General features: G+C 33.3%; 2 protein-coding genes across 2 annotated transcripts in view; one reads left to right on the top strand and one right to left on the bottom strand.

The window, feature by feature from the left end:
• The first annotated feature begins 1,054 nt into the window (after window positions 1–1,054).
• LOC120336633 (leptin receptor gene-related protein-like) lies at window positions 1,055–6,030 on the top strand. Its single transcript, XM_078109768.1, has 4 exons — window positions 1,055–1,289; window positions 3,258–3,327; window positions 4,813–4,999; window positions 5,330–6,030. Exons 1-4 carry the CDS (start codon window positions 1,277–1,279, stop codon window positions 5,444–5,446), a joined length of 387 nt encoding a protein of 128 aa, XP_077965894.1. The 5' UTR covers window positions 1,055–1,276; the 3' UTR covers window positions 5,447–6,030.
• Window positions 6,031–6,548: 518 nt separating this feature from the next.
• Window positions 6,549–23,522, bottom strand: part of LOC120335372 (uncharacterized) — a 43,769-nt gene continuing 26,795 nt past the window's right edge. The window contains exons 49-79 of the mRNA XM_078120094.1: window positions 23,114–23,320; window positions 22,742–22,948; window positions 22,204–22,410; window positions 21,625–21,831; window positions 21,147–21,353; window positions 20,827–21,033; window positions 20,541–20,747; window positions 20,165–20,371; window positions 19,471–19,677; window positions 18,903–19,025; window positions 18,510–18,632; window positions 18,201–18,305; window positions 17,917–18,027; window positions 17,135–17,254; window positions 16,683–16,790; window positions 16,492–16,617; window positions 16,045–16,185; window positions 15,883–15,974; window positions 15,425–15,586; window positions 15,269–15,345; window positions 14,784–14,884; window positions 14,393–14,572; window positions 13,439–13,626; window positions 13,157–13,306; window positions 12,853–12,968; window positions 9,220–9,430; window positions 8,964–9,094; window positions 8,759–8,888; window positions 8,426–8,609; window positions 7,789–7,918; window positions 6,549–6,825 (exon numbers count right to left, since the gene is read on the bottom strand). Coding sequence (XP_077976220.1) covers window positions 6,657–6,825; window positions 7,789–7,918; window positions 8,426–8,609; window positions 8,759–8,888; window positions 8,964–9,094; window positions 9,220–9,430; window positions 12,853–12,968; window positions 13,157–13,306; window positions 13,439–13,626; window positions 14,393–14,572; window positions 14,784–14,884; window positions 15,269–15,345; window positions 15,425–15,586; window positions 15,883–15,974; window positions 16,045–16,185; window positions 16,492–16,617; window positions 16,683–16,790; window positions 17,135–17,254; window positions 17,917–18,027; window positions 18,201–18,305; window positions 18,510–18,632; window positions 18,903–19,025; window positions 19,471–19,677; window positions 20,165–20,371; window positions 20,541–20,747; window positions 20,827–21,033; window positions 21,147–21,353; window positions 21,625–21,831; window positions 22,204–22,410; window positions 22,742–22,948; window positions 23,114–23,320 — 4,841 coding nt within the window. The 3' untranslated portion in view covers window positions 6,549–6,656. The remainder of the gene's footprint in view (window positions 6,826–7,788; window positions 7,919–8,425; window positions 8,610–8,758; window positions 8,889–8,963; window positions 9,095–9,219; window positions 9,431–12,852; window positions 12,969–13,156; window positions 13,307–13,438; window positions 13,627–14,392; window positions 14,573–14,783; window positions 14,885–15,268; window positions 15,346–15,424; window positions 15,587–15,882; window positions 15,975–16,044; window positions 16,186–16,491; window positions 16,618–16,682; window positions 16,791–17,134; window positions 17,255–17,916; window positions 18,028–18,200; window positions 18,306–18,509; window positions 18,633–18,902; window positions 19,026–19,470; window positions 19,678–20,164; window positions 20,372–20,540; window positions 20,748–20,826; window positions 21,034–21,146; window positions 21,354–21,624; window positions 21,832–22,203; window positions 22,411–22,741; window positions 22,949–23,113; window positions 23,321–23,522) is intronic.

Consider the following 23,522-nt stretch of genomic DNA (forward strand, 5'->3'; position numbering starts at 1 on the left):
TATTTCTATGGTTCACTCAATGAGTGATTTTGAATAAATATAAAATAAATCGGCTAATGCTAAAAATAAACATACGGTAAGAGTCGAAACGTCACAACTCACAAACGAAGTGAAAATAACCTTTAACCCGCCAGTCGCTGTTCAATCATGGTCGTACTTAAAATATAATTACGGTTCAATCGTTGTTGAGAGATTGATTGATATACAGTAATTAGTTCAATCGCTCTAGTAAGTAAGTGTAAGTGTTTATTTCGATTTTCCGTTACAACAAAACAAATAGACAATACAGGGCAAAACAAACAAATGTACGGAAAATCAGGAAAGTGGGCAAAATCTAAAAAAGATTTAAGACGTGCTGGTGCACGTGCCCATTTACCCCACACAGCAAACAACACATTGAAGTAAATTTAAAAAAAAAAGAGAGACACGAAAAATAATCCGGGCGTAAATACTTGACTGTGAATGTGGAGTTTCAACATGGAGTGTAATTTATACTATATCTGTACAAGGGACTAGCGAGAATTGTAGAACACAACAAACAAACAAGCGGTGCGCAATATGAGATAAAATTTACTTGATTACAAATGCACTCAACTAATAGTCTACCGGACGATAAACAACAATAATAAAAACAGCGTAAAAGTAAACAACAACAAACCAAGTAAAATATGACAAGAGCATTCCACGCCCTGGCGTTCCAACTTTAGTTTTAATCAAAATTCATGTGGTTTGTGTAAGTAGGCTAGTCTTTTTTATGGAATCCATCATCAAATATCCGTTACATTTGACGTTTGACTGTTCGTGTTATTCCCAGCTTCGTTCTCCATGATAAACTCCACGCAGGCAGCATGATCTGATGTGAACTGATCCTTATCGTTTCGGTACTATATCCAACAGCATCGTTTTGATTTAAGTTTGTATGTATCTTCTCAGTAGGGTTTATATTCGTCCGGCTTTCCAAGTTTTCGTCCAAATATTTCTTACTACTGAAACCATAGACTACTGAGCTCACATTCATAAATATTTAAGTGTTACCAAACAGATATTTCTACCGAGTTGGTTGTATGTATTCTTGCAGGGGACGGTTCGCCCTGTTATTCATTATTTACAGATTTAGGTGCTTACAGAATTCAGCTATTTCAATATTTGGCGTTAGCTTAACTAAACATTCACTGCACTGTATTTTCATAAAAATCCGTACTATTGTCTTTTTTTTAACATTGTTTTGTGGAAATAAAATCTAGCTTTCGCATGTTATTTGGAAGTACATGTGAGGATGGCAATTAAAGGTATATAATTTTTATTTTACCATTAATATTTTAATTCCAAACAAATTCCAGAATTTAAAAGGTAAAGTGATTGACTGTAGATTTTCAAATATTATTGCTTTTTGTGTTATTAAAAAGGGCTCAAATTGTCTTGTGGAAAAAATTTCATTCATGAAGTATAGTATAGGCAGTTCTGACGAAAATAATTCATGGAAAATTATGGCGAAAAATATGGCAACTATCATAGAGAAAAATAATCAGGCACTTGCGAAATTGGCCATGTCTCCACAAGTCTCGATCGTTTTATACTAAAAAGACATAAATTCAATCATACTATATGCCTATATTTGGTTTTTGTCTTCTAAGGTTAGCATAAACATTGGGAAATGAGTTTTTCCAAAGTGACTAAAATTTTACAAGTGCCTGGTTTTTTTGAATTTGCGATCAGTCTTGCCATATTTTTCGACTAATATTTCACGTCCAAATAGATTCAAAAAGTGAAGTGAGTCACCATAGATTACCAAAGAGTATTGCTCCTTGTGTTGTTGAAAATGCACAAATTATCTTAGAATAGCAAATTTCATTTAGAAAAAAAATATATAGTAAGTTATGATGAAAATAATTCATAGCAAAGTATAGAGAAAAAATATGGCAACTGTCATTTAGAATGAAAAATCAGGCACTTGCTAAATTTGACACATCTCCACCTCTCAAATTCGGTTTTGTTCTTTATCATAAAGTTGTAAATTCAATCATACAAAATGTGTATATTTATTATAAGTACAGAAGTAATTAGAAACTTTGGGAAATAGGTTTTTACAAGTGCATGATTTTTTTATTTAGCGTTGCCATATTTTACCTTTGAAAAATGGAATATACTCATTAATTGGAAAGTATATTGGCCTTTTGCGATATAGAAATGCCCAAATTTATTTAAGATCTAATAAAACTGAAAACCAGATGATATACGAAAAAAAAAATCCAAAGTGCCCGAAATGGTGTCTGAAAAAGTGCCTGAATTCGCAAGTACCTGGTTTTAGGGAGACCAAATTTTTCATTCAGGCCACCTGTATACTGGTATCAGTGCGGTGCCAATACCATATAAAAATTAGCCGTTTATATATCAAAAACTTGTACTTACAAACTATTTTTTGTTTTTTATGTGCTTCTTTGAATTGAAATCCTTCATTAAAGGGTGAGTACTTGCGAACTCAATTATTTCTGTGGGTATCTCTAGATTGGTAGTGTTCTTTCATCTCACACTAACAATTAATTGAATTAATCTCATTCTGTGACACCTTTATAGGATCAGGGAGGTTTCGAGCATGGCATGGTTTTCTAATTGCCTACTCGTTTGTGGGACGAATATAGTGTTGGTTTTGTAGATGTTATTTTGTTACATTATTGGAATTGGAGAACTGTGCCCTACTGTCCAATTTGGGTGCTCATTCAATTTATTTAGACAACCCAAGTCGAGTTTGTGAAAAATAGTTCAATATACCAACTAAGGTTTCATTCTTTTTTACCGACTTAATGACTAAAGTCCCCACATTTCCAATTTCAATATACCGTTTTGTATGAACTATTTACAGTTACCAAAGACCCCGATTAATTGGTGCAGAAATATTTAAGTCTTAAATTAGATCAACTGAAGACCCCCCCCCCCCGGACCGGCCTGGGGAGGAGATTCTTCAGTTGGACTCACCTGGGGGAGGGGGGGGGATTCTTCAGTTGGTCCTAGTTGGGGTGAAGATTCTTGTTTCCCAATTGAAGAATATCCCCCTCCCCCAACCCACCTAAGCCGATAATACCAGTTGGTCCTTTATTTGACCCGAACTAATTGTTTGGTAGAGTTAGGATTGGATGGTCTTAGTTGGGGTAGAGATCCTACAGTTGGTCTAACATGGGGTGGAGTTTATTCAGTTAATCCCTTAAATTATTTTTGAAACATGTATTCAACTTTTATGAATAACTTTTAACTTACTTTCAGACTTGTTGCGTTGGCATTATGCGGTTCTGTGGCTCTCACATTTCTCATGCTGGGATGTACTCTATATAAGTAAGTATGAGCAAATAAGAATGAGTAGAAAGATGTATTATGATTTGGTTTCTCTTGGGTGAAAAATTTGCTGAAAAATGAATGCAGATATGTGCATTGTTGTACTCACCTGACACAAGTGTGGTGTCTGGCGTGCTTTATCACTATGATATCGTGTCACAGTGATTTATCTGACATCGATTTGAATGCTACTTGCTGCACACTAAGTCCATGCATTTGAAACAAATAACTGGCTAACTAATCCCATACCCGACATGGACTGGTAACCGGACGAGAGGTCGTGATTCACTATATGAGTAAGCCCTTATTCGCAAACATAATGCGCTTCGAGAGTAAATAAGATTGAAACAAGATTTCAGGGGTTAATTGTAACAAGTCTTTATCATTTTTAGCTTTTAATTTCTGTCAGCGCAGAAAATTGTTTTGCTGTACAAGACTTTAATTAAATTGTATTTACATATATATATATAATATGGGTTGTACTGATATATATATATTTTCTAATAACTGTCGTTGAACACTCGCTGGCTGAAATTGGTTGACAGAAAATCTACATGGTGGCCAAGTTTAACAAAATTTATGGTAAAATCAATGTGAAAAATTATGAAAGTAATATCATTCTTCAATTTCTTATCTGCTTACAGTTTGAAAAGGATTGTTTCAGTAATTTGAGAGGAACAATAATTTATCCTAAAATTTTTCAAATCATCCATAAGTCCACTTAGACTATTTACCGAGCAGTACTAGATGAAGACTATTTACCGAGCAGTACTAGATGAACGAAGTATAATTAAAAAATTGGGTGTATTGGGTTGGGGTCGAAATGTACAATGCCTTATCAATAAAGTGTGGCACAATAAATCAACTAGCGGTGCACAAAAAATAATAAATTTTCATATGTGTGTACGAAACTACCTGATTTTATGTAGAAACATTCCTGTTGAATATTGTGTAATAATCTCAGGAATAGCCTGAAAAAATCTGCGGCTTACTTTCAAGTCCTTGGCGGCACACACAGTTTGGGAAACCTTGCTGTATTGTTCCTTGGTTATTACAACCATTCTGTTAGACAGCTCCATTCTCTTGAGCTATATTGCTTCGAAATAATTTGATAGCGACTATCAGTTTTCTTGAGCAATTGATATCTCTAAATTCTAATCATTGCATATTTTTCTCTTTTGTTTTAAATTTTTATCAAAACTTTGCATAGATCATGGCACATTTATCGCTATTTTCAAGCTTGAGGGGCTATCTAATATAATGAGCCTTATATGAAATCTGCTTCCTTTTAGCTTTTAATGGCCCTCTAAGAGCCCATTTAAATGATGATAGGGAGTTGACTTGGGACCATGTATTTATGCAATGCTACTCCTTCATCTTTTGTATACAATGATAATATTTTGATTTCAGTACTATTTATGTCTGCATCATTATATAATGATCCACAAACCTAATTTATAATACTTATAAAATATGAATTTACAGGTGCTATTGGCCTATGTTTGAGTTGATGTTTTATTTCTTGGCTCCACTTCCAATTGCGATAGCTCGGAGATTGGCAAATGACATTGATTCCACAAGCACGGCTTGTAAAGAGTTGTCAATATTTCTCACAACTGGCATTGTAATATCCTCAATGGGGATGCCTATTGTTCTGGCAAGAACTGCTGCTGTAAGTACATTAGTTTTTGTGATTATGAGACTGACGTTTGCACATTCGAGACAAAGCCTTTTCTGTCACATTCTATCATAACACAAAGAATATTTCTATGTAACTTTTTCCAAATATTACTAACAGGAATAATTATCATGCATTCATGCATGGGTTTCGGGCCTGTGTTGGACCACCCTGGTTTAGAGTAACTAAAGCTTCAGATTCGAGGCAAAACTGAGAGGTCACTGTCATAACCTATTTTTAGTCTAATATCTGTTTTTAACCTGATGAAAACTTTAACAAGTTTAGTTGTGTGGTACAAGTAATAGAATCATTTCAATTTTTTAGATCGGATGGCCAGCTGCTGGATTCACCCTCGCAGCGAACGTTGTTGCCTTTCTTACAGTTTACGGATTTTTTCTTTATTTTGGTGACGATTCCGATTATGAATTCCAAAGATGGTAGTTTTGGATGTTCACCAATATTTTGATATACATTACTTGTTTTTACACACAATTATTATTTTTTTGAAGACTGTGGCTGATTAAGTCACCATTGGAAACACAATTTGCGGTGCATATCATCAAAATTAAATAGTATTTCCTTGTTCCTTTATGTATCATTAATATGATAAAATTCTTTATTCTTGGTTCGGATCTATTCTTGACTGGATTTTATCTTCTCCTAGTATGTGCAATAGATGTATTCCAGTTGATGTAGGAAAAATGAGATAAAAGATTGATGTATGGATCGGATTAGGTATATTTTGACCTGATAATCTGTGAACGTTGTTTTATGTGTTTGTGTAGTTCTTTATTGGACTTGATTTCATATTTTTAAATCTGCCTAAAAGCAAAAAGATAAGGTTCTTTAGTGATTCATATTCGGAAATTTTTCATTGCTGAAAACTGGGAATTTGAGATTATCAAGTAGTCGAAAATCTTTTGCTAGGCATGAAATGAATATATTGATACTATTTTCACCACCATTATTTCAAGTCTGTTTTTTGTATTGTTAATAGGTATATATTAAATGTTCTTCAGATGCAATGTGTTGTTATATGACTTTTGTTGTAAAAAGCGTACATCAGCTTTTCGCGTATTTAACCGACCGAAAAATGTCAAGTGTAGTTTTGTTTGGCCAGGTAGCCATGCTGCTGTCAAGTACTTGGTACATCCCTTGGTTTTTAACTGTACATTGTATGGTGACGGGATGATAAAAGCGAACGATCTTCTATTTGAAGAACGTTCTGAATCAGGTCATGTGAAACAGTACATTAGTAATTTAGTTGAAATGGACCGCAGTTCTCGGAATTTTATTGGCATGCATCTTGCATTTGGTTTCACTGCGGGTCTTTAGACCATGAAAATGAAAATTTTTCAAATGAGATTTGGTAATTTGCATTAGATAGAACTATTTCTGAATTGGTTTGGACGTTGAATACATTTTGGACATCCCTGACAGTGACGGAAAATAAAAAAAAGTTTACGATGTTTTACGAAGTGTAGCAATTTTCTCCGCCCAATCCCCTTATATCTGTGTGTTAAAAGGTATAGATGACCCTCAGTTTCATGTTACATATATGACATATATTTATATTACATATCTTCAGATTCTTGATTAAATAATAAAAAAGACAATGAACAGGAGTTCTTCATCATACTAAATGCAATTGCTAAAACTTATAAGATTGTGCAAATGTTTCGCCTGCATTGTCATTGGCTTCTTCCCCACCACATGTGTCGGTCTCCTGTAAGAGATCAGCACTGCTGTCGGATATTACTGAGTCCACAATTTCTACTTGTTGATTTTTGTCTTTACATCCAGGATTTGTCTTAGATTTGCTATATATTAAAATAGAAGACAATGTAACAGTTGTATCGCAAAGCAAATCTCTCTATTAGGCATCTGACGACAGGAAAACTAGATACCGGTACATATTTTGGCGTTAAGCACAATCAAGTAATAGGATAGTATTTACATATTTATCCCGGACAGAGGAAAGGGGATAGGACCGCTTAATCATATGGCGAATCACGGCCTCTCGACCCGTTACAAGTCCAGGACGGTATGGGATTAATTGGCCAGTTATTTGTTTTCAGAAGCATGAACTTGATGGTGGAGGAAGCCGTGACCGACCAGAGGTTACATTAATCACCTTACGGAGGCGAGGAGTCCAGCAATCCTCTCGTACATGATCACCTCCTCGCATGGGATTCGAAACTGCAAACCCAAGCAAGATAATCAGAAATGCAGTGGCGAGCGTATTCCTAACGCACTTAACATGATGCCCCACATCGCAGACAATAAGTTTTGCCATGATCATGAACATATAAACATTATCCAGTAAGACACGACACGAACAAAATCTTTCAGGCTAACAGATAATTGTTAAACAAGTGAAGAACGCAGAAATACAAGTTGAGTTTATGTAAAGCAACATGAATCATGTGTACAACATATAACGTGATAATATCCATACTTTCGTTCCGCCTGACTGATACCGTAACTAATATTAAAGTTAAATCTAGCATTATAATTAGAAGTCACATTCATGAAATATCTCAAGAATTGCTCTCAATCATTTCAATGGTTTGAATATTCACGAGGATTGATATTTTATACCACTGACATCAACGAGTTCAACAAGTTGGGGATGTCATCTGATTACAACGGCAGGAGAAACTTACAAAGTCAAAGCTTAAACGTGTCATCATTGATGGCTTCAATCAAGTGTTTATATAGTATTCAATAATTGGCCAACCAATGTCTTCACAATATGTAATTAGGAAACTGTCATGGCTTACCTCAATGTCTCACTTGATGTGGTTTTAGGTGCCGAACTAGCAGTAAGATTAAATAACACTTCAGTTCTTCTTTCAACTTCATCTCTAACATCCCTGCTTCGTACGATATACAAGAGGAAGATGAAGAAACCTGTGAAGTAGAGATACAATGTTTGATAGCAGGCAATAAACATATCATGTGATGTGGGCTTTGACGTTGGTTTCCACAAATTTGCAAAATGCTTTTGTTGGCAAAAAGTTCACAACGGGAAAGAGAAAAATTGTACAAATAATTCCACATCTTTGGAGTAGAACCTGAATATACTAACTCTGAATGAGATTCCAGTATAATGGCTTACCTGAAAAGGATAAAATGAGTGATATTTCACCTATTTCCCATAAAAACAGAACCCAGAACATAACTTTTGTGCAAAGTGTTCTGTATTACTGAAACTTTTAGATACAATCGTACTTAAACAGAAGTTCAAGTGTTAAATAAACTTTTTTCTTCGTAAAAGTGATTTTAAGAAATTTATGAGGCCTGTTTTTTTTATGTCACCTTGTATATTGATATCTCACATGTTCAGTTCAGTTTCAAGAGCTTTCTGTATCGATATCAAAGCAGAACATTATTTAATGTTTCTTTAGTTATGGTTACCTTGGAGTGAATTCAGTATTGTAAATATGTAGGCAAAAACAATAGCAGCCGTTTCATTATGAGAAAATATGTTAATGAAGAAACCGAACACCCATGTTACACCTACAACCATCATGATGCAGATGTTTGTAATTACTTTTTTGGTTGGCAAACTTCTGTTGTGAGACATTTCCCGACTTTGTCCCTAAAAAAGGCATTTTTCAGTTCTATGCAAAAATAAGAAATGGCTTGGTTGGCCAAAAGCATTCCATGTTAGTAGTGTTAAACTTATATATATAGAACAGTGATAAATCATGTCAATCTGTAAACCTAATAAGAGTTATGTCAGAATACCTCCCACAGAGATTCACGTTTCCTGCACAGCTTATATGTCAAAATGCCATAAAGAATGAGATTGAATAAAATCAAGACTGAGACGGGGATTGCCGCCAGATATAAAACCAAATCAGTCTGAATCCAGCATCTGAAAAAAAATTTTGCTTTAGAAATATTTTCACTCAGGTTTTAGCGAATGAAGCACATATACTATATCACTCACGTCTCCCCTTGATACACAGATGCATCCCATATAAGAACTGCACTGATAAATACGAAAGGCATAATCCATCCCCACACAATTGAATATGATGCTACCCTGCTATCACGAACTTGCATTTTTGAATATATTGGCTGAAAATTTAAATACAATATGGCAACATGTTTAGTACATTGCATATTAAAGGACTATGACTTTTTATTATTCTAATTCTAATTTTTTTTCTACAATTTTTGGTTTTTATCCAAGAACTATTTACCATTAGTATTGCGATACACAATGCCACGGCTTCACAATTCATCCACCCACAAGCACTCATCATAAAGAGATGAAGCAATGCTGCAATTGAAGGGCAGGATGACTCATCAACGTACTCACTCACAATTAATGTTATATTGAGGCACAGTAATGCTACGGAAAGATTCGATAACAAGTATGCTGATCGATACCTAGCACCTTTCCTCATTTTCCTGTAAAAATAAAAATAGATGAGTTCTCAAAAAGTCATATTTGAATAGTGAATAGAAAGTATGATATCTCAGGGACTGGGCCTGTTATAAAAGTACGTTTTAATATTAGACGTGACTACTCTAGTATATCGGTAGCAGAGCAATTTTTTTTGAAAATGTGAAAGCATATTTTTCAAGATACCATTAAAAAAAAACGACCCGTGATCAATAAACGAGAAATACCATGAACAAAAATTGCTTTCAATTTATGTGATGTTATTGCCGAGCAACTCAATTCTGGTAAAATATTCCTTTTCTAGACTGTATTTGTGTCCTGAATTTTTTTTAGGTGTTCTCAATTTGTTACTTGATAAATCTTAACTTACCTGTAAATGACTATTAGTCCGGCAGATAAGGGGACCTTTTTGGCCCAAGTTTGATTTCAGACATAAAGTTTTTTTTATTTGTGATTATTCATCTTGGGGTCATTGCCCATCATTTCCACATGGGTGTGGAGTTTGCAGCCTTGAGCAATTTTTTTTACGGCTCGATATTTGTATTAGTGTTTTTCGTCAAACCTGTGCATCATGATGACGCACAACCTGAATCATAACCTGTTACAATACTATGTTCAGGTTGTGCGCAATCTTGGTGCACAAACTACGCAAGCACCAAATTTACTAGGAAATAAAATCAATAACTTTTAGGTATTTATTGAGATATTTGTATTAGAGTTTTTCATCAAACATGTGCATCATGATGACGCACAACCTGAATCATAACCTGTTACAATACTATGTTCAGGTTGTGCGCAATCTTGGTGCACAAACTACGCAAGCATCAAATTTACTAGGAAATAAAATCATCAACATCATAGGTATTTGTTGAGCCCAGCTTTGGGTCGCGACCCATATACAGTATATGGAAATACTGTCGAAACATACGCGTAAAATAAAGAGTACTATTTCAAAATACCCATTTTTGTTGCAATTAACAATACAAGTCTGCTAATGCAGTCGCCAGTGGTTCAAGTGGATATACACCCGGTGGAGAACAGTCAAATATTTGTTAGCGAGAATTGTTATGCAGGGGATGATCACGACGACGCAGAGAAAGATAATGATATCACGAGAACAAGAATGAGAAAAATGCTACATTTTATGGTATATCCCTGAGAAAGAATGTAGTTCATTCTTATGTTCCAAGCCAATGCTTTTCAAACTACCAAAGACTCTCAACACTTTTGCTTCTTCTCTTCTATAAAAATTCATTGTTATTATATATTCGCATTTCCATCTGTTTGTTCGTGCTCCCAGATAGCCGATCAGCGGCCTCTAAGGAGGACGGGGTCCCCTTTTAATAAACCATGTCATAAACTAAAAGAGGCTTGCCTGTTGTCATGCTGTCCCTGGAATTCAGCTACAACAAAAATTTCACGAAAACGGATTTTTAAATTTTATGATTTATTAATATTCTCAACAATGAATGATATACGGGTGGTATAATGCCAAGTTATTCCAACAACATGATCATGTTTTGCAATTTACAACCAATATTTTGTATGTAATTTTGTTTGACAGAGCCCCAAGAGCTCTAACTACACATATCAAAAATGTGAGGCCAAAATAGTCACACTACAACATTGTCAAATGTGCTGTATTTACGATAGATAACAGGTTTACCAAAAAGAATTACATGAAAAATAGTAAAATAAAGATCAATTCAGCAATATCTACTTGGTGATATGCATCTGCTGATGATTTTATGCGTTTATTTCGGAAGTTTAATAACAGAATTAATCGTGGTTGCTGGGGATGTTTTAAAAAAGGTTGCATGGAGAAACGTTTTCACAAAATGTCAAGGTTTGATGGTGGTAGAGAAGTAGGAAAATTACCCAAATGTTTTTTTTTTCATTTGATAACCCCGCCACAGAACTTCCCCCCGATAAGTATACGCAGCAATTGCGAGAGGCAGAAATGCCAAGATGGGATTTCATCGCATTGCAAACCAATATTAGCAATTCTTATATATATTCGCGCATTCCCATCTGAACAGCGTGGAAAAGATTATACCCATCTACACACTTTAAGAACTATGTCAGATGAGCGTCATATTATCGAATATCAGTAGAGGAATAGTGCAATGAGAAAAGACATATAAGGCGGAACTTTCAGTAGTATGCAATCAAATAATCTTATTGTATAATATATATTTAAAAACATTTCGTCACGCCAGCTGCAGTCCGAAACTTTTTGTCTCTGGCTGAGCTTAGATACCAATTGGCACTCATGTAAACTGGTAAGACTGTAAGAGGCACGCGATGGAGCAGATACAAAGAGTATACATCCCCCAGCTGTCATTTGAGTGGTACTGCTGTTTTTATTGCAGATGTCACTGATCTTTCTGTATTAAAGATTTACTGGCATCACCGATTTAAGGATGTTGGAAACCAACACGCAATATTACAAAACTTACTTTCAACACGCGGTTTGAATGAATGAAAAAGCTGAAACTAGTATTCTTTAGAACAGCATACAAATTCTATGGAATGAAATCATACACAAAAGCTCGTTAAAAACCTATAGCTCAATAATCAAGTGGAATTTGATGCATGTGCGCAAAAATGTGCGCGTTACTACGTACAACCGAAGCACGCAGGAAAATGTGTGTGATGTACTAGTATTCAAAACGTTTGACTCAACTATGTTGGCATAACAGGTGCACATCTCGGTTTCGCATACGCATACCTTCTATCTCCACAAGGGTATATTAATTTTGCCAAATGCAGCACTGAAAGGTTGCGGTTCTTCCAAAAGAAAACACGTTACACATCTTTAGTTACCAGTGGATGATTTTACATGGCCTTGTTCGGGGTGAAAGACGAGGTCAAATATTCCAATCCAATTCAACTAATAAAATATTTCCCAAGTCTCGAAGCTTAAACTAGGAAAACGAAATGCGCGGCAACGCAAATGTAGTTTGAAGAGCGCAATAGAAAGTGGCTAGATGCTGTCGATGGATCTTGGCTTGTATTAGTGAAATAAACTACCATTTATTCTACTAAAATTGAATTTCTGACATTGTAAGAAGATTCAATGTTACTATGTATGCAAAAATAAACCATGTAGTTATGAAATAATTGTTTTTAACAAAAAGGCGCTCCTGAAGTATTCGTACCAAGATGGCGCACAACCTGAACATTGTATGTTTACCAGGTTAGGGTTCAGGATGTGCGTCATCTTGAACCGAATACTTTGAATCCACTTAAAAAAAATTGCTCAACATTATATACTCCACACCCACCTGGGTATCATTATATATGTCCTATACATTATATCTAAACAATAAAAAAAACTTAATGTCCCAAAACAATGTTAAGGCCCGATTCTGCCGGACTATATTGTTTTGTAGAATTAAAGAGTTTGAAAAGCAACTTTACTTACGGTATTAAGAGGAATGCTGCTATCACAAAAGACAATGCAACAGAGGATATTGAACAACCCACAACAGTAATGATTCCAAGTGATTTATAGTAGTTTGCCAGTTTTCCTGTAGCATCCTAAGAAATTCATTGAATTACACAGTGTCAGAATAAAAGTTTTCATACTTGCCAATTGGGATTTATTTCAATTATCAAGGAAAGTAGGAGTATAAGTTTCATTAAAATGCAGACTTTAACAATAAAACAATAAATTTAAGTGGGTGCAAGTCATTTAGTTTCAGAAAACAAAAAAAAAATCCAACTACAATTAAAGTTGCAAAACTGGTCATATGATTGCATGAACATGAAATTGAAGTATTCGAGGTTCGATTATTGTCCACAATACATCCTGATGTTGACCAGTCATCAATACTTTCTTTCCAGAAGGCACATATTGATTCATCATTTCCTGATGTCTGCAAAAATGATGGCTATTAGATTCAGTTATAACCTCGGACCAAGTGTTTTTGACAAAACCATTGGGAAAACACATTGGTGACTACATAACAGGTTTATTTATATTATATAAATTATCTGAATAACAATACCGAAAATGATAATGAATCATTCCAAGGCAAATCAACTATATCTTCTTCTCCTGTGGAAGCTGTCAGAACCATGTTTGTTAAATTCCAATTCGTTGGTACATCTCCAGCTGTTGCATTGACCAATTCTGCATTTCTTTGTCTTGGAAATAAATTGTCATTCCCAAAAACGTATACAACAGTTCTTGAATCTGAAATGCAACAATTGTTGAGGCTTTACAAAAAAATTCTGGAAAACAAAAACAATCGTTGAAAAGATAGTGTCAACTTACATAAATTTTTTTTAAATGAATATGGATGGCTATGAATGGAATAACCAAATGGTCTTCTCAATGATTAAAATAATGTCAAAGATATCAAATAATCGATACCTTGTAAAGGATAGAAATTAAATACTTCAATTTGAATAATATTATTTGTGCTATGATGGAATAATAGTATGAATCAGGGGTCTCCAACACATGGCAATTTTTTCTCGGACCCCCTCATGGTCAAGATTTTTTCACAAAAAACTGAAATAGTACGATGTCAACTATGAGTAAGTTTTAACATGATATTTAACATTGAGGGTTTGATCCGACAAACTGTAAAAAGTGAAACAAAAATTTTCCCCTGTTATTCCACTTTACCGCGTTCATATTTTATTCCATTGTAATAATTAAATTATAAATTAAATTAAATTGTAAATTCAATAATTCATTTCGCTTTATTAATATGATGAAATAAACAAGTTTCGGCCAGGTCATTGGATTGTGCATGTCTTGTTAGATGTGAGATTCAAGTGTAATTTCAACAAATAACAATTTTTTTCCTCATTTGTTGATTTGTGGCCCGTGTCGTCAAAAAGTTCAAAAAGTGCCCCATGACATATATTGAGTTGGAGACAGACCCGTGGTATAAATGTTAGTTGTGTTTATTTTATAATCGTGCTAGACTATTGTATAATGCTAATCTTACTATTTCTCTGAGCTGATACAGGAACATATATTGAAGCTTCGATGGTATTCTTGTCAATTATGTCTCCTGCCGTTCTTGATTCATGTATAATTATAAACTGATCAGATCTAAAACCCAAACTAGTACGATTTGGCCTGATAAAAACTGCAACCCCAAATCCAAGATATGGGCTATAATTACCTGTCAAGAAATTTGTCAATACTAAATGATAATGTTAGGAAGGTTAGGAATCCATGTTTATTGGAGCGATGATAAAACACAACAATAGGGTCGAAACCACTAAATAATATAACTAAATAATATTTATCAAATTTAAGATGATAATTCAGATTGATTAAATAAATCTTTAAACTGAAAAATCTTTACTTATCAACTCAACATTAAAACTTACTATTCACTGACGTCATGGATACATTGTTGCTAACAACTGTAAAAGGTTTGCCCTCGAACAATTCAACTTTGGTTGAGACTTCATCCAACTGACGTAATAAACTGTTTGGATGATAGAATAATAATTAAATTATAAGCAATTAACATGATATAATAATAATACAGCCGTATAGGAGCCTGTATTCATGTAGTGTTTATTGACTCAATGAATCGAAGGTCCCAAATCATAGAGGGACACACAGAAATAGCAATTATTCATTTTGTTTACAGTATATTAATTTGTATACATGCTCGATAAAGTCATAAAGAGAACCAGCTGTGATTGTCTTACATTGTATTGCATATTAGCAAAGGCCTAAATGTACACTGTGAGATAATAAAGTAGCTTTTCCATCTAAAATAGTTTATTTCTGTAGGAAAAAAAGTCAAAAATATTAAATTGAGTAGAGATTATGCTACATTTTAATTTTATATTGAACAACATACCTAGCACATTCACCACTTTCTTCTAAACTTGGAGATTCCATTATATTGCTTATTGCTGAAACAATTGAGGTCGCAACCTGGTGATGGAAGGTTAATAAAAGCTTATCACTTATTCATAGATAAAGTTGTAAAATATGAGATCATGATAATATATACTTCTTGAGTTAAAATGTCAGTATCAGTGACATTTTCGATTACATCTGTTGTGGTTTCAATATCATCTGAACTCAGTTCATCGGGAGTTGATGTAACCATTTCAAGATTTGATGAGACTTCTTCTCTGTCTTCCTCAGTGGAGATTTTTTGTTCCAATAATTGCTAAAAAAAAGTCATTACTTTTACAGACAAGCAGCTTTTTCTTTACCATGTATGATTTCAATTATATTTCAAGGGAATTGCAGTTTATTTGGTGATCATTTCTAAGTGGATAGGATGTAACCTAGGAATTTAGGGTGTGAAGTAAAAATAATCTAGTTCTAGCAATTGCAAGTCACACACAACTAACTTATTGATGTATTAACAATGTATTTATGCTATTTATTGAAAATACAAGTTATTTCACACATATGGATACAAACTATAAGTTCATATGGTAATTGTGAAATCGGTCCTACCTGAAGCCCCACATAGCATGATGAAAGCCAATTGATTTTAATAACCCAATTTCCATCAAAGTCACAGAGTCTGGTTCCGAAAGGTGTTCCAGCTTAAAATTTCAAAATAATACATAGTCAGGATTATTTTCACTTTAGTAAAATTTCAGAAAATATACAAACCATTTGTAGTTTCTTCTCCGCATACATTTATCGTTTTGTTGGAATAACCGAGTAAGGTTGTTGGAAAAGTTATGTTGCTTGTTACATTACAAGCACCATCTGGACCATAAACACATGAAACACTGGTTTCTTTGCATTGATCTGAAAGAATCATTGTAAATAATACAGATACATGAAAAGTTCAAGTACGGTAAATAAAATAGCGCAAATTTCATTTTAAATATAGGTATAACTTTCAGAATTAATTCAATTGAATCAAATTTGGAAAGAGAAATGTGTGTTTTGAACCAACATACAAAATAGTGCTACACTACATACTATAACACTCAGTGGATTGAGTAACTGATTTTAAGATTGATGTAAAATGCAACATGAAAGTTTTAAATCATAAGTATCATAATAAGTGAAGTACATTTATAAACAACAACTATTCAAATATATAGGTACCTGGAATACATTCATCTATTTCAGTTTCTCGATAATAACCTGCGATACATGTGCAATAAAAAGAACCTGGTGTGTTTGTACATAATAAAGTTGGCTCACTGCATTCATATATACATTCATCTATATCTGCAAATACAATTAAATAATGAATCTTGTTATATTAATCTTGGATTAGTTTGCATATGTCTTACCTTCACATTTATCTTTATCTCCGCCCCATCCATCAGAGCATTCACATCCACGGTTAGGATTTCTACATGATGCATGTTGACCACAAGATGGTGGACATTCAGGAGACTCTGCAGTGAAACATAATATACAGTTACTACAATTCTAAATTGTAAGGAAAGATCAGTTTTTTCGGCCATAATTTTTTACAACTTCCAAATAACAGTTCTTGTTAGAAGGTGGCTTTAGATAATGAGATATCTTAAAGATTTCTTAACAATTTTGGAATCAGAATAATATTCGAAATATAAACAAGCTTTGATTTAAAATTATAACTGGTAAATTCATAATTACACATAAACAATTTAATAATTGAACAATATGAATACTTTAAAAGGGTTAAATTAGCTAAGTATACGTATATTAAACAATATCATACAGCAATATTATATACACGCACACCAGTCAGTCTTACGTTTTTTGCATTTATTTCCTTCCATATAATATCCTTCTCTACATTCCAAGGTATAATGCCCAGGGTAGTTTGTGCAATTTATTCCTGGTTCATCTTTTTTACTTTCGCACTCATCAACATCTAGAAACAAAATGTCTTTTTAAATTTTTTTTAGTATTCAAAATAGTTCTTATATTGAGCATCTGTTTGATCAGACACATATGGAGCTTTGAATATATCTTATTTGTTAGTGGTGTTTGTGTGACTTGAAAAGTTATCTGTAACAAAACAATTGACCTTTTTGAATTTTGCAAAAAGATTTTATCTCTTAGTTTTCCCTCATATTATTTTATTGAATCTGACAATAAAAACGCTGGCAAAATAACAGTAATAATACAGTGCACATGACACAGCTGAACTTCTCTACAGAGCAATATTCATGACATAAAATTCAGTCTTTTTTTAATATTTTAATGCACTTACTTATACAACGTAATGATGTTTAGAATTTGCATAAATCAGCATATTTTTCATGAGTTTTTAATTTGACTTACACTAGAGCATAAGCCAAGTAACTTTAAAAAACATTAGTGTTGCCATATAAATGTGACTTTTTTTTAAATTTTACCATCAAGATTTCTGGAACATTTTCAGGTAATCTGAAGTATTTCAATATTATAAACAGTTGAATAGACTAATCGCAACTTGATGACTTACCGTAACTGCCCTTATGTATCAATGTTGTCATTATTCATAGCAAACAATCTATAATTTTTGTTTTCTTAAATAAAAAAAATTTGCACCCTCGCACAGAAAACTGTCATCATATTCTTTTTTCGTGTAACCTTCCACACATTCACATCCTCTGTCGACATTATAGCATTCAGAATTTGCGGTGCATGATGTCGGACAAACTGGAAATATTATAACCGAAAATTTATCGAATTTATGCATTTGGTTTGCAAATTATAGCATTTTAGATTTATTGTGAGAGCAAAGTTAACATATTGAATAATAATACAATTTGAATGTAAAGTCTGCGGTACAGAAATTGTCTAAAAAGAACAAGCTACTAACTATATCATACCTTTTATACATGTTCCGTTAGCGTTTTCATACCCGTTCATACAGGAACAAATATCATCGATACAACCCTGATTTGATCCAGTGCATATTACATCACATGGTAAGGCTGGAAAATATTATGAACAACTTTATTTTATAGTAATTTAAATGAGAGCAATGGTTTTCGTTAAGTATTCAAATTTTTAATATCGTTTACAGAGTAACTATATTTGCAATATTCACCATAAAATATTATAAAATTAAAATTATTTTCAGTCTTTTTATTTGGGTAAAATATGAGTGAAGGGAAATGTAAATTGTTCTATTTTACCAGAACAATCAACTCCATCGCCTGTGTATTCTGGTTTACATTTGCAACTGAAACTTCCATCAGTATTTCTACAATCAGCATTTACGTGGCAGTTGTCTGTCTCCTCATCACATTCATCAATATCTGGAAAAGTAATATTGAAAACATTTACTTTCTTTGTTGCTTTTACTACAATTGTCATATAAACAAAAGAATTGGTCTAAACTTTGTTGAATCGTTTGAATTAACATTAATGGTAATTCAATTAGTGTTCAAAAATACATAACCAATGCACAACACAAAAAGTCACTATTTTACTTTTACCTTGTATAAACTAAAACGATGTTGGCACAACTTTTCTGCATTTGTTAAATTGAATATTAAAATACCTAATGTTAGGTTATTACAATTCACCTTCACAATATATGCCATTTTCAACATATCCTATGTTACAGACACAAAAGTAACCTGCTTCAGTATCAAAACATTCTGCATTTACATCACAATCATCTATTCCAACAGCACATTCATCAATGCCTGAAAAGATAATAATATTTCTAATTAACTAATATGAGGGTTGCTTAAATCAGGTGACCGGCCTTTTAAAGTTGAGAAAAACAAAAAAAAGTTATTCTCAAACTATTAATATATTGAGCAAAACGTTCAAACTCATCATGAGTACCATATTCACGAAATTTTGGGGCGAAACTTTAGACCAAGACAAATTTGCAGTAACTGGAAAATTATAAAAAAGTTAACATTCTAACTATTTCCATATTCAACCTGGACTAGCAACTAGACAAGGGGATATAGTTTATCATATGATGAATGAATGCATGCCAATAAATGCCTTCTAGTGGATACATGAACTTTCCTACAATAGTAAAGCTTTAATAATTCTCATAATATAAAAACGGGTTAAAATTTGTTGACGTTAATAAAAATTAAAATCATATAATGGATATCCTAATATCAATCATACTTAGGCATAAAGCACTTCCAGTATCCCAAGTTCCTTTGGAATTGGTGTCATCCACTGTTATGTCCAAACAAGTTGCTTTGTTATTACCTTCTATAGAATACCCAAGATTGCATGTAAGACCACATTGTTCTCCACTTTTAATGCCAGGCTTACATGACAAAAAAAATTTTTGGCTAGAAAAGTCTGTGTCAACGGGACAGGTAACAGCTAAAATATAAAAAAGGTACTAAGTTCAATAACATTTTTTGAACAATATTTCATTTATACAAGACTCTGGTAGATATAAAGTCAGATATGGCTTCAGCTAAATAGTCACACATCATATTTTTATCTTCAGAATAAAGAAAGTGAGTCACATATTTAATCATTGGCTGCATCAACAAGTTGTTGCATCTTTTTTATCACTGAAATACTTTTTGTCCATATTTCAATAACAGGAAGCATGTTATTAAACCCTTTCCTGAAAAATTACATCTTTTCTGCCTGAATTTAGAACTCAATAAAAGGACACACTACAACCTCTGCATAATGCTGTAATCCCTGAACACTATATACTGTACAAACTTAGAAAACCTGTGCATACATGTATTCCAATGTTTAAAATGGATTCAGGCAAATTACCATGTTATATTAGCGAGTATATAATGTCTAAAATGGCTGTCCAAATTACAGTTTAAATGAATGTGTTACCAACCTTTACACTCTGTTCCTGTAGTATTCCAAGACCCTTCTATATTTTTATCATCTACTGTATTGTCAATACAAGTAGCAGTTCTTGATCCGGACAGATAATACCCTTGATTGCATTTTAACTGACATTGATCACCATATGTTTTATTTTGTTCACAATCTGGTGAAAGTCCCCCATTCAAAAGGTCTGTATCATTTGGGCACTTGACGGCTGTAGAAATATTGTCAAAGGCAAAATTTTAAAACTGTTATTTATAGTCAATAAACTTCTCTAATGAGGTGCCAATTATCTGCACCACAAATTATAAAATAATCTTTGTAACATTAAAAAAAACATCTTAATTGAGATGCCGTAACCAGAACTTGTAAACTAATCATACCTATACAGCTATTTTCTCCAGTGTCCCATGTTCCATTTGTGTTACCATCATCAACTATTCTATCAATACAAGTTGCTATTCCTGAACCTGACAAATAGTAACCTTGATCACATTCTAGCTCGCATACATCCTGGTATATTATTTCTCCAACACACGATGAAGTAAAGTTTCCATTTTCAAACTCCAAATCAGTGGAGCAGACAACAGCTGAACGAGAGATAAACAAAGTTAAATTAATACTTACTCAATATGCAACGAAACATTAGTAAATTCAAACTCATTTCACCTTCACAATGGCTTCCTTGAATATTCCAAGTACCATCGATATTAGAATCATCAGCACTGGTGTCATTGCAGATAGCTTTTCCTATTCCCAACATATGATATCCTTGAAAACATTCTAACTCACATTCTTCACCATAGGTTTTGCGTCCGGTACAACTCGATGAAAGATTTCCATTCAAAAATGCAACATTGATACTGCAAGTAACAACTGTAAAACAAATGGAGAATATTTAAAACTGTGAAAAATGTCTTTGAATTTGAGTCATTTAATATTTTTTATATTAATATATACATGTTAACTTGATTAATTATAATTTTTACTTTCGCAGACTGATCCAGTTGCATCCCATGTTCCATTTTTGTTATTATCCAAAGTAGTTGAGTCACTGCAAGTGGCGATTCCAGGGCCTGACATGTAGTAGCCTTGGAAGCATTCTAGCTCACACTGTTCCTTGTAAATCATACCGTCCATGCATGATGGAAGGATTTTTGCGTTACTCAAGGTGAAATCCGTAGTACACAAAACGGCTTGAAAAAAAACATGACATTTAAAATCAATACAGTGCTCATAGGATAAAGAAGTCAAATTTCCATATATCCACCAAGCAGAGAAAAGATAATCACCTCACTCAGTTACTGGTCATAGACAGGTATAATAATATTTAACTACAAGATTAATCTAGATCGTGGCAAAAAAAAAACTGAAATCATGAAGTGTACTTTCCAGTGTGTTAAATAATGCTCAGCATAATATGACTCTAAAATAAGTATGTATAATACTAATTTTCAAAAAACCTACGTTCACAGGAACTTCCACCAACACTCCAATAACCATTTTGGTTAGTATCATTCCTAGTGATGTCTTTGCAAATTGCTACTCCACTCCCAAACATGTAATAACCCTGCTCACAATCCAGAAGGCATTCCTCACTGAATGTTTTGTTTCCAACACATGATGGGGATAATCCACCATTAGGGAAGTCTGGTTCTTCAGAGCAAGTTACCACTGGTAAATATCACAAATACAATATAAATTTGTTCGGTATAGTGAGGCATTTAGGAAATATGGATCATCAAAATACACCATAATGGAAACAACTTCTAATACAATTTTCAGTAAAAATAATGAGAAATTTGGAAGAATTAGATGAGTGAATATGTACCACTTTTTTTCACAATATTCAGGTCTGTTTGCTCTCCCAATCCTGTGATCATTTTTTTTATAAATTACTTTATGATTGGTAATGCTATTATGGAGTCAGAATATTCTTATACTCATGACTAATTGATTTCTAGCACTTATAAAAGATGTAACCATCAGGGACATGGAACTCAAACAAAAATATTGAAATAACACATTTCCCCCCTAAGCACATACATAGGCATTCTGTGTCACCAGTATCCCATGTATCATTATGATTATTGTGATTAATTGTGCTATCATAACAGGTTGCATTTCTCCATCCTGACAAATAGTATCCTTCATCACATTCAAGATTGCATTGTTGTTGATGTACTTTTGTACCAGTACATGATGAAGATAGTTCCCCATGTTCAAAGACCAAGTCAGTTGAACATGTTACAACTAAAAAATTGAGAGTAATTTACAGTAAACCGTTTAACAATGTAAAACTAACCAAAACTGTTAGTGAAAATTTACAATTATACGTTATTTGCAATCTACACATGTTAGCTTTTTTACAACTATAGCATCTTTTCTACCATTTATTAAAGCCGTCTATTTATGTTGTAGTCACTGTTCTAATCGGCCTTTAGTTTGTTTGCCAGAAGTAGGTCAGTATGAAACTTCGTGCCTATTATTTTTGAATTGATTTATAAATATGGTGATACCGAAATTTATAAAAACATATTTATATGATTGAAAAAGTTGTAGATTTTCACAAAATGCCATTGACCTTCACATATACTCTCTTTAGTGGACCATGTTCCAATTGAGTTATCATCACTATATGTCATATCATTACAAGTTGCTATTCCTGTTCCTATCATAAAATATCCCTGATCGCATTCCAAGTCACATTGTTCGCCAAACTTATTGCTATCTGGGCATGATGAAGAAAGCCCTCCATGATCGAATGTCAAGTTGGTAAAACAAGTTACAGCTAAAACAAAGTTAGCATGTATTAGACATAAAGTTTTGTTAAAAAATATATATGAAAAATGTTATGGACAAAAAAAACATTGAATTTTGTAATCTCCATATTTCTTTATGTTATATTTTTCCCTGTTAATGAAAATAAAACATAAAAAATATTTTTATAAATTACCCAGACAAGATGCAACAGACGTATTCCATGTTCCATGGTTATTACTGTCTTCCACTGTTGTATCGTCACAAGTTGCGACTGGTATTCCCAACATATAAAAACCTTTATCACATTCAAGATTGCATGTATCTCCGTATGTTTTTTTTCCTACACAACTTGATTCAAATTGTCCATAAGGGAATTCCAGTTCAAGAGAACAAGTAATACCTTTGAAAAAAATAATAAAAACAAGATTGAGTATGGGTTGGGGTTGATAGTCTGGAGAAAATTTGATGAACATTTGATATTTGTTTTCTTCTTTGCTAATCGTGTGGCCCCCTATTACTGCAATGATGAATGTAAAGAAAAATAACTGGGTAAAGTAAAACTTATAATATTTTTGACAGTTTCATATGAAACTCCAGAGAAT

This window comes from Styela clava, chromosome 2 (assembly GCF_964204865.1).
Source record: "Styela clava chromosome 2, kaStyClav1.hap1.2, whole genome shotgun sequence".
Taxonomy (NCBI): domain Eukaryota; kingdom Metazoa; phylum Chordata; class Ascidiacea; order Stolidobranchia; family Styelidae; genus Styela; species Styela clava.

Bases quoted from the DNA above. Each gene is read 5' to 3' on its own strand.
- LOC120336633 (XM_078109768.1), top strand. The intron at 3,328-4,812 runs GTAAGTATGAGC...ATGAATTTACAG, and splicing joins CTGGGATGTACTCTATATAA to GTGCTATTGGCCTATGTTTG. The intron at 5,000-5,329 runs GTAAGTACATTA...TCAATTTTTTAG, and splicing joins TTCTGGCAAGAACTGCTGCT to ATCGGATGGCCAGCTGCTGG.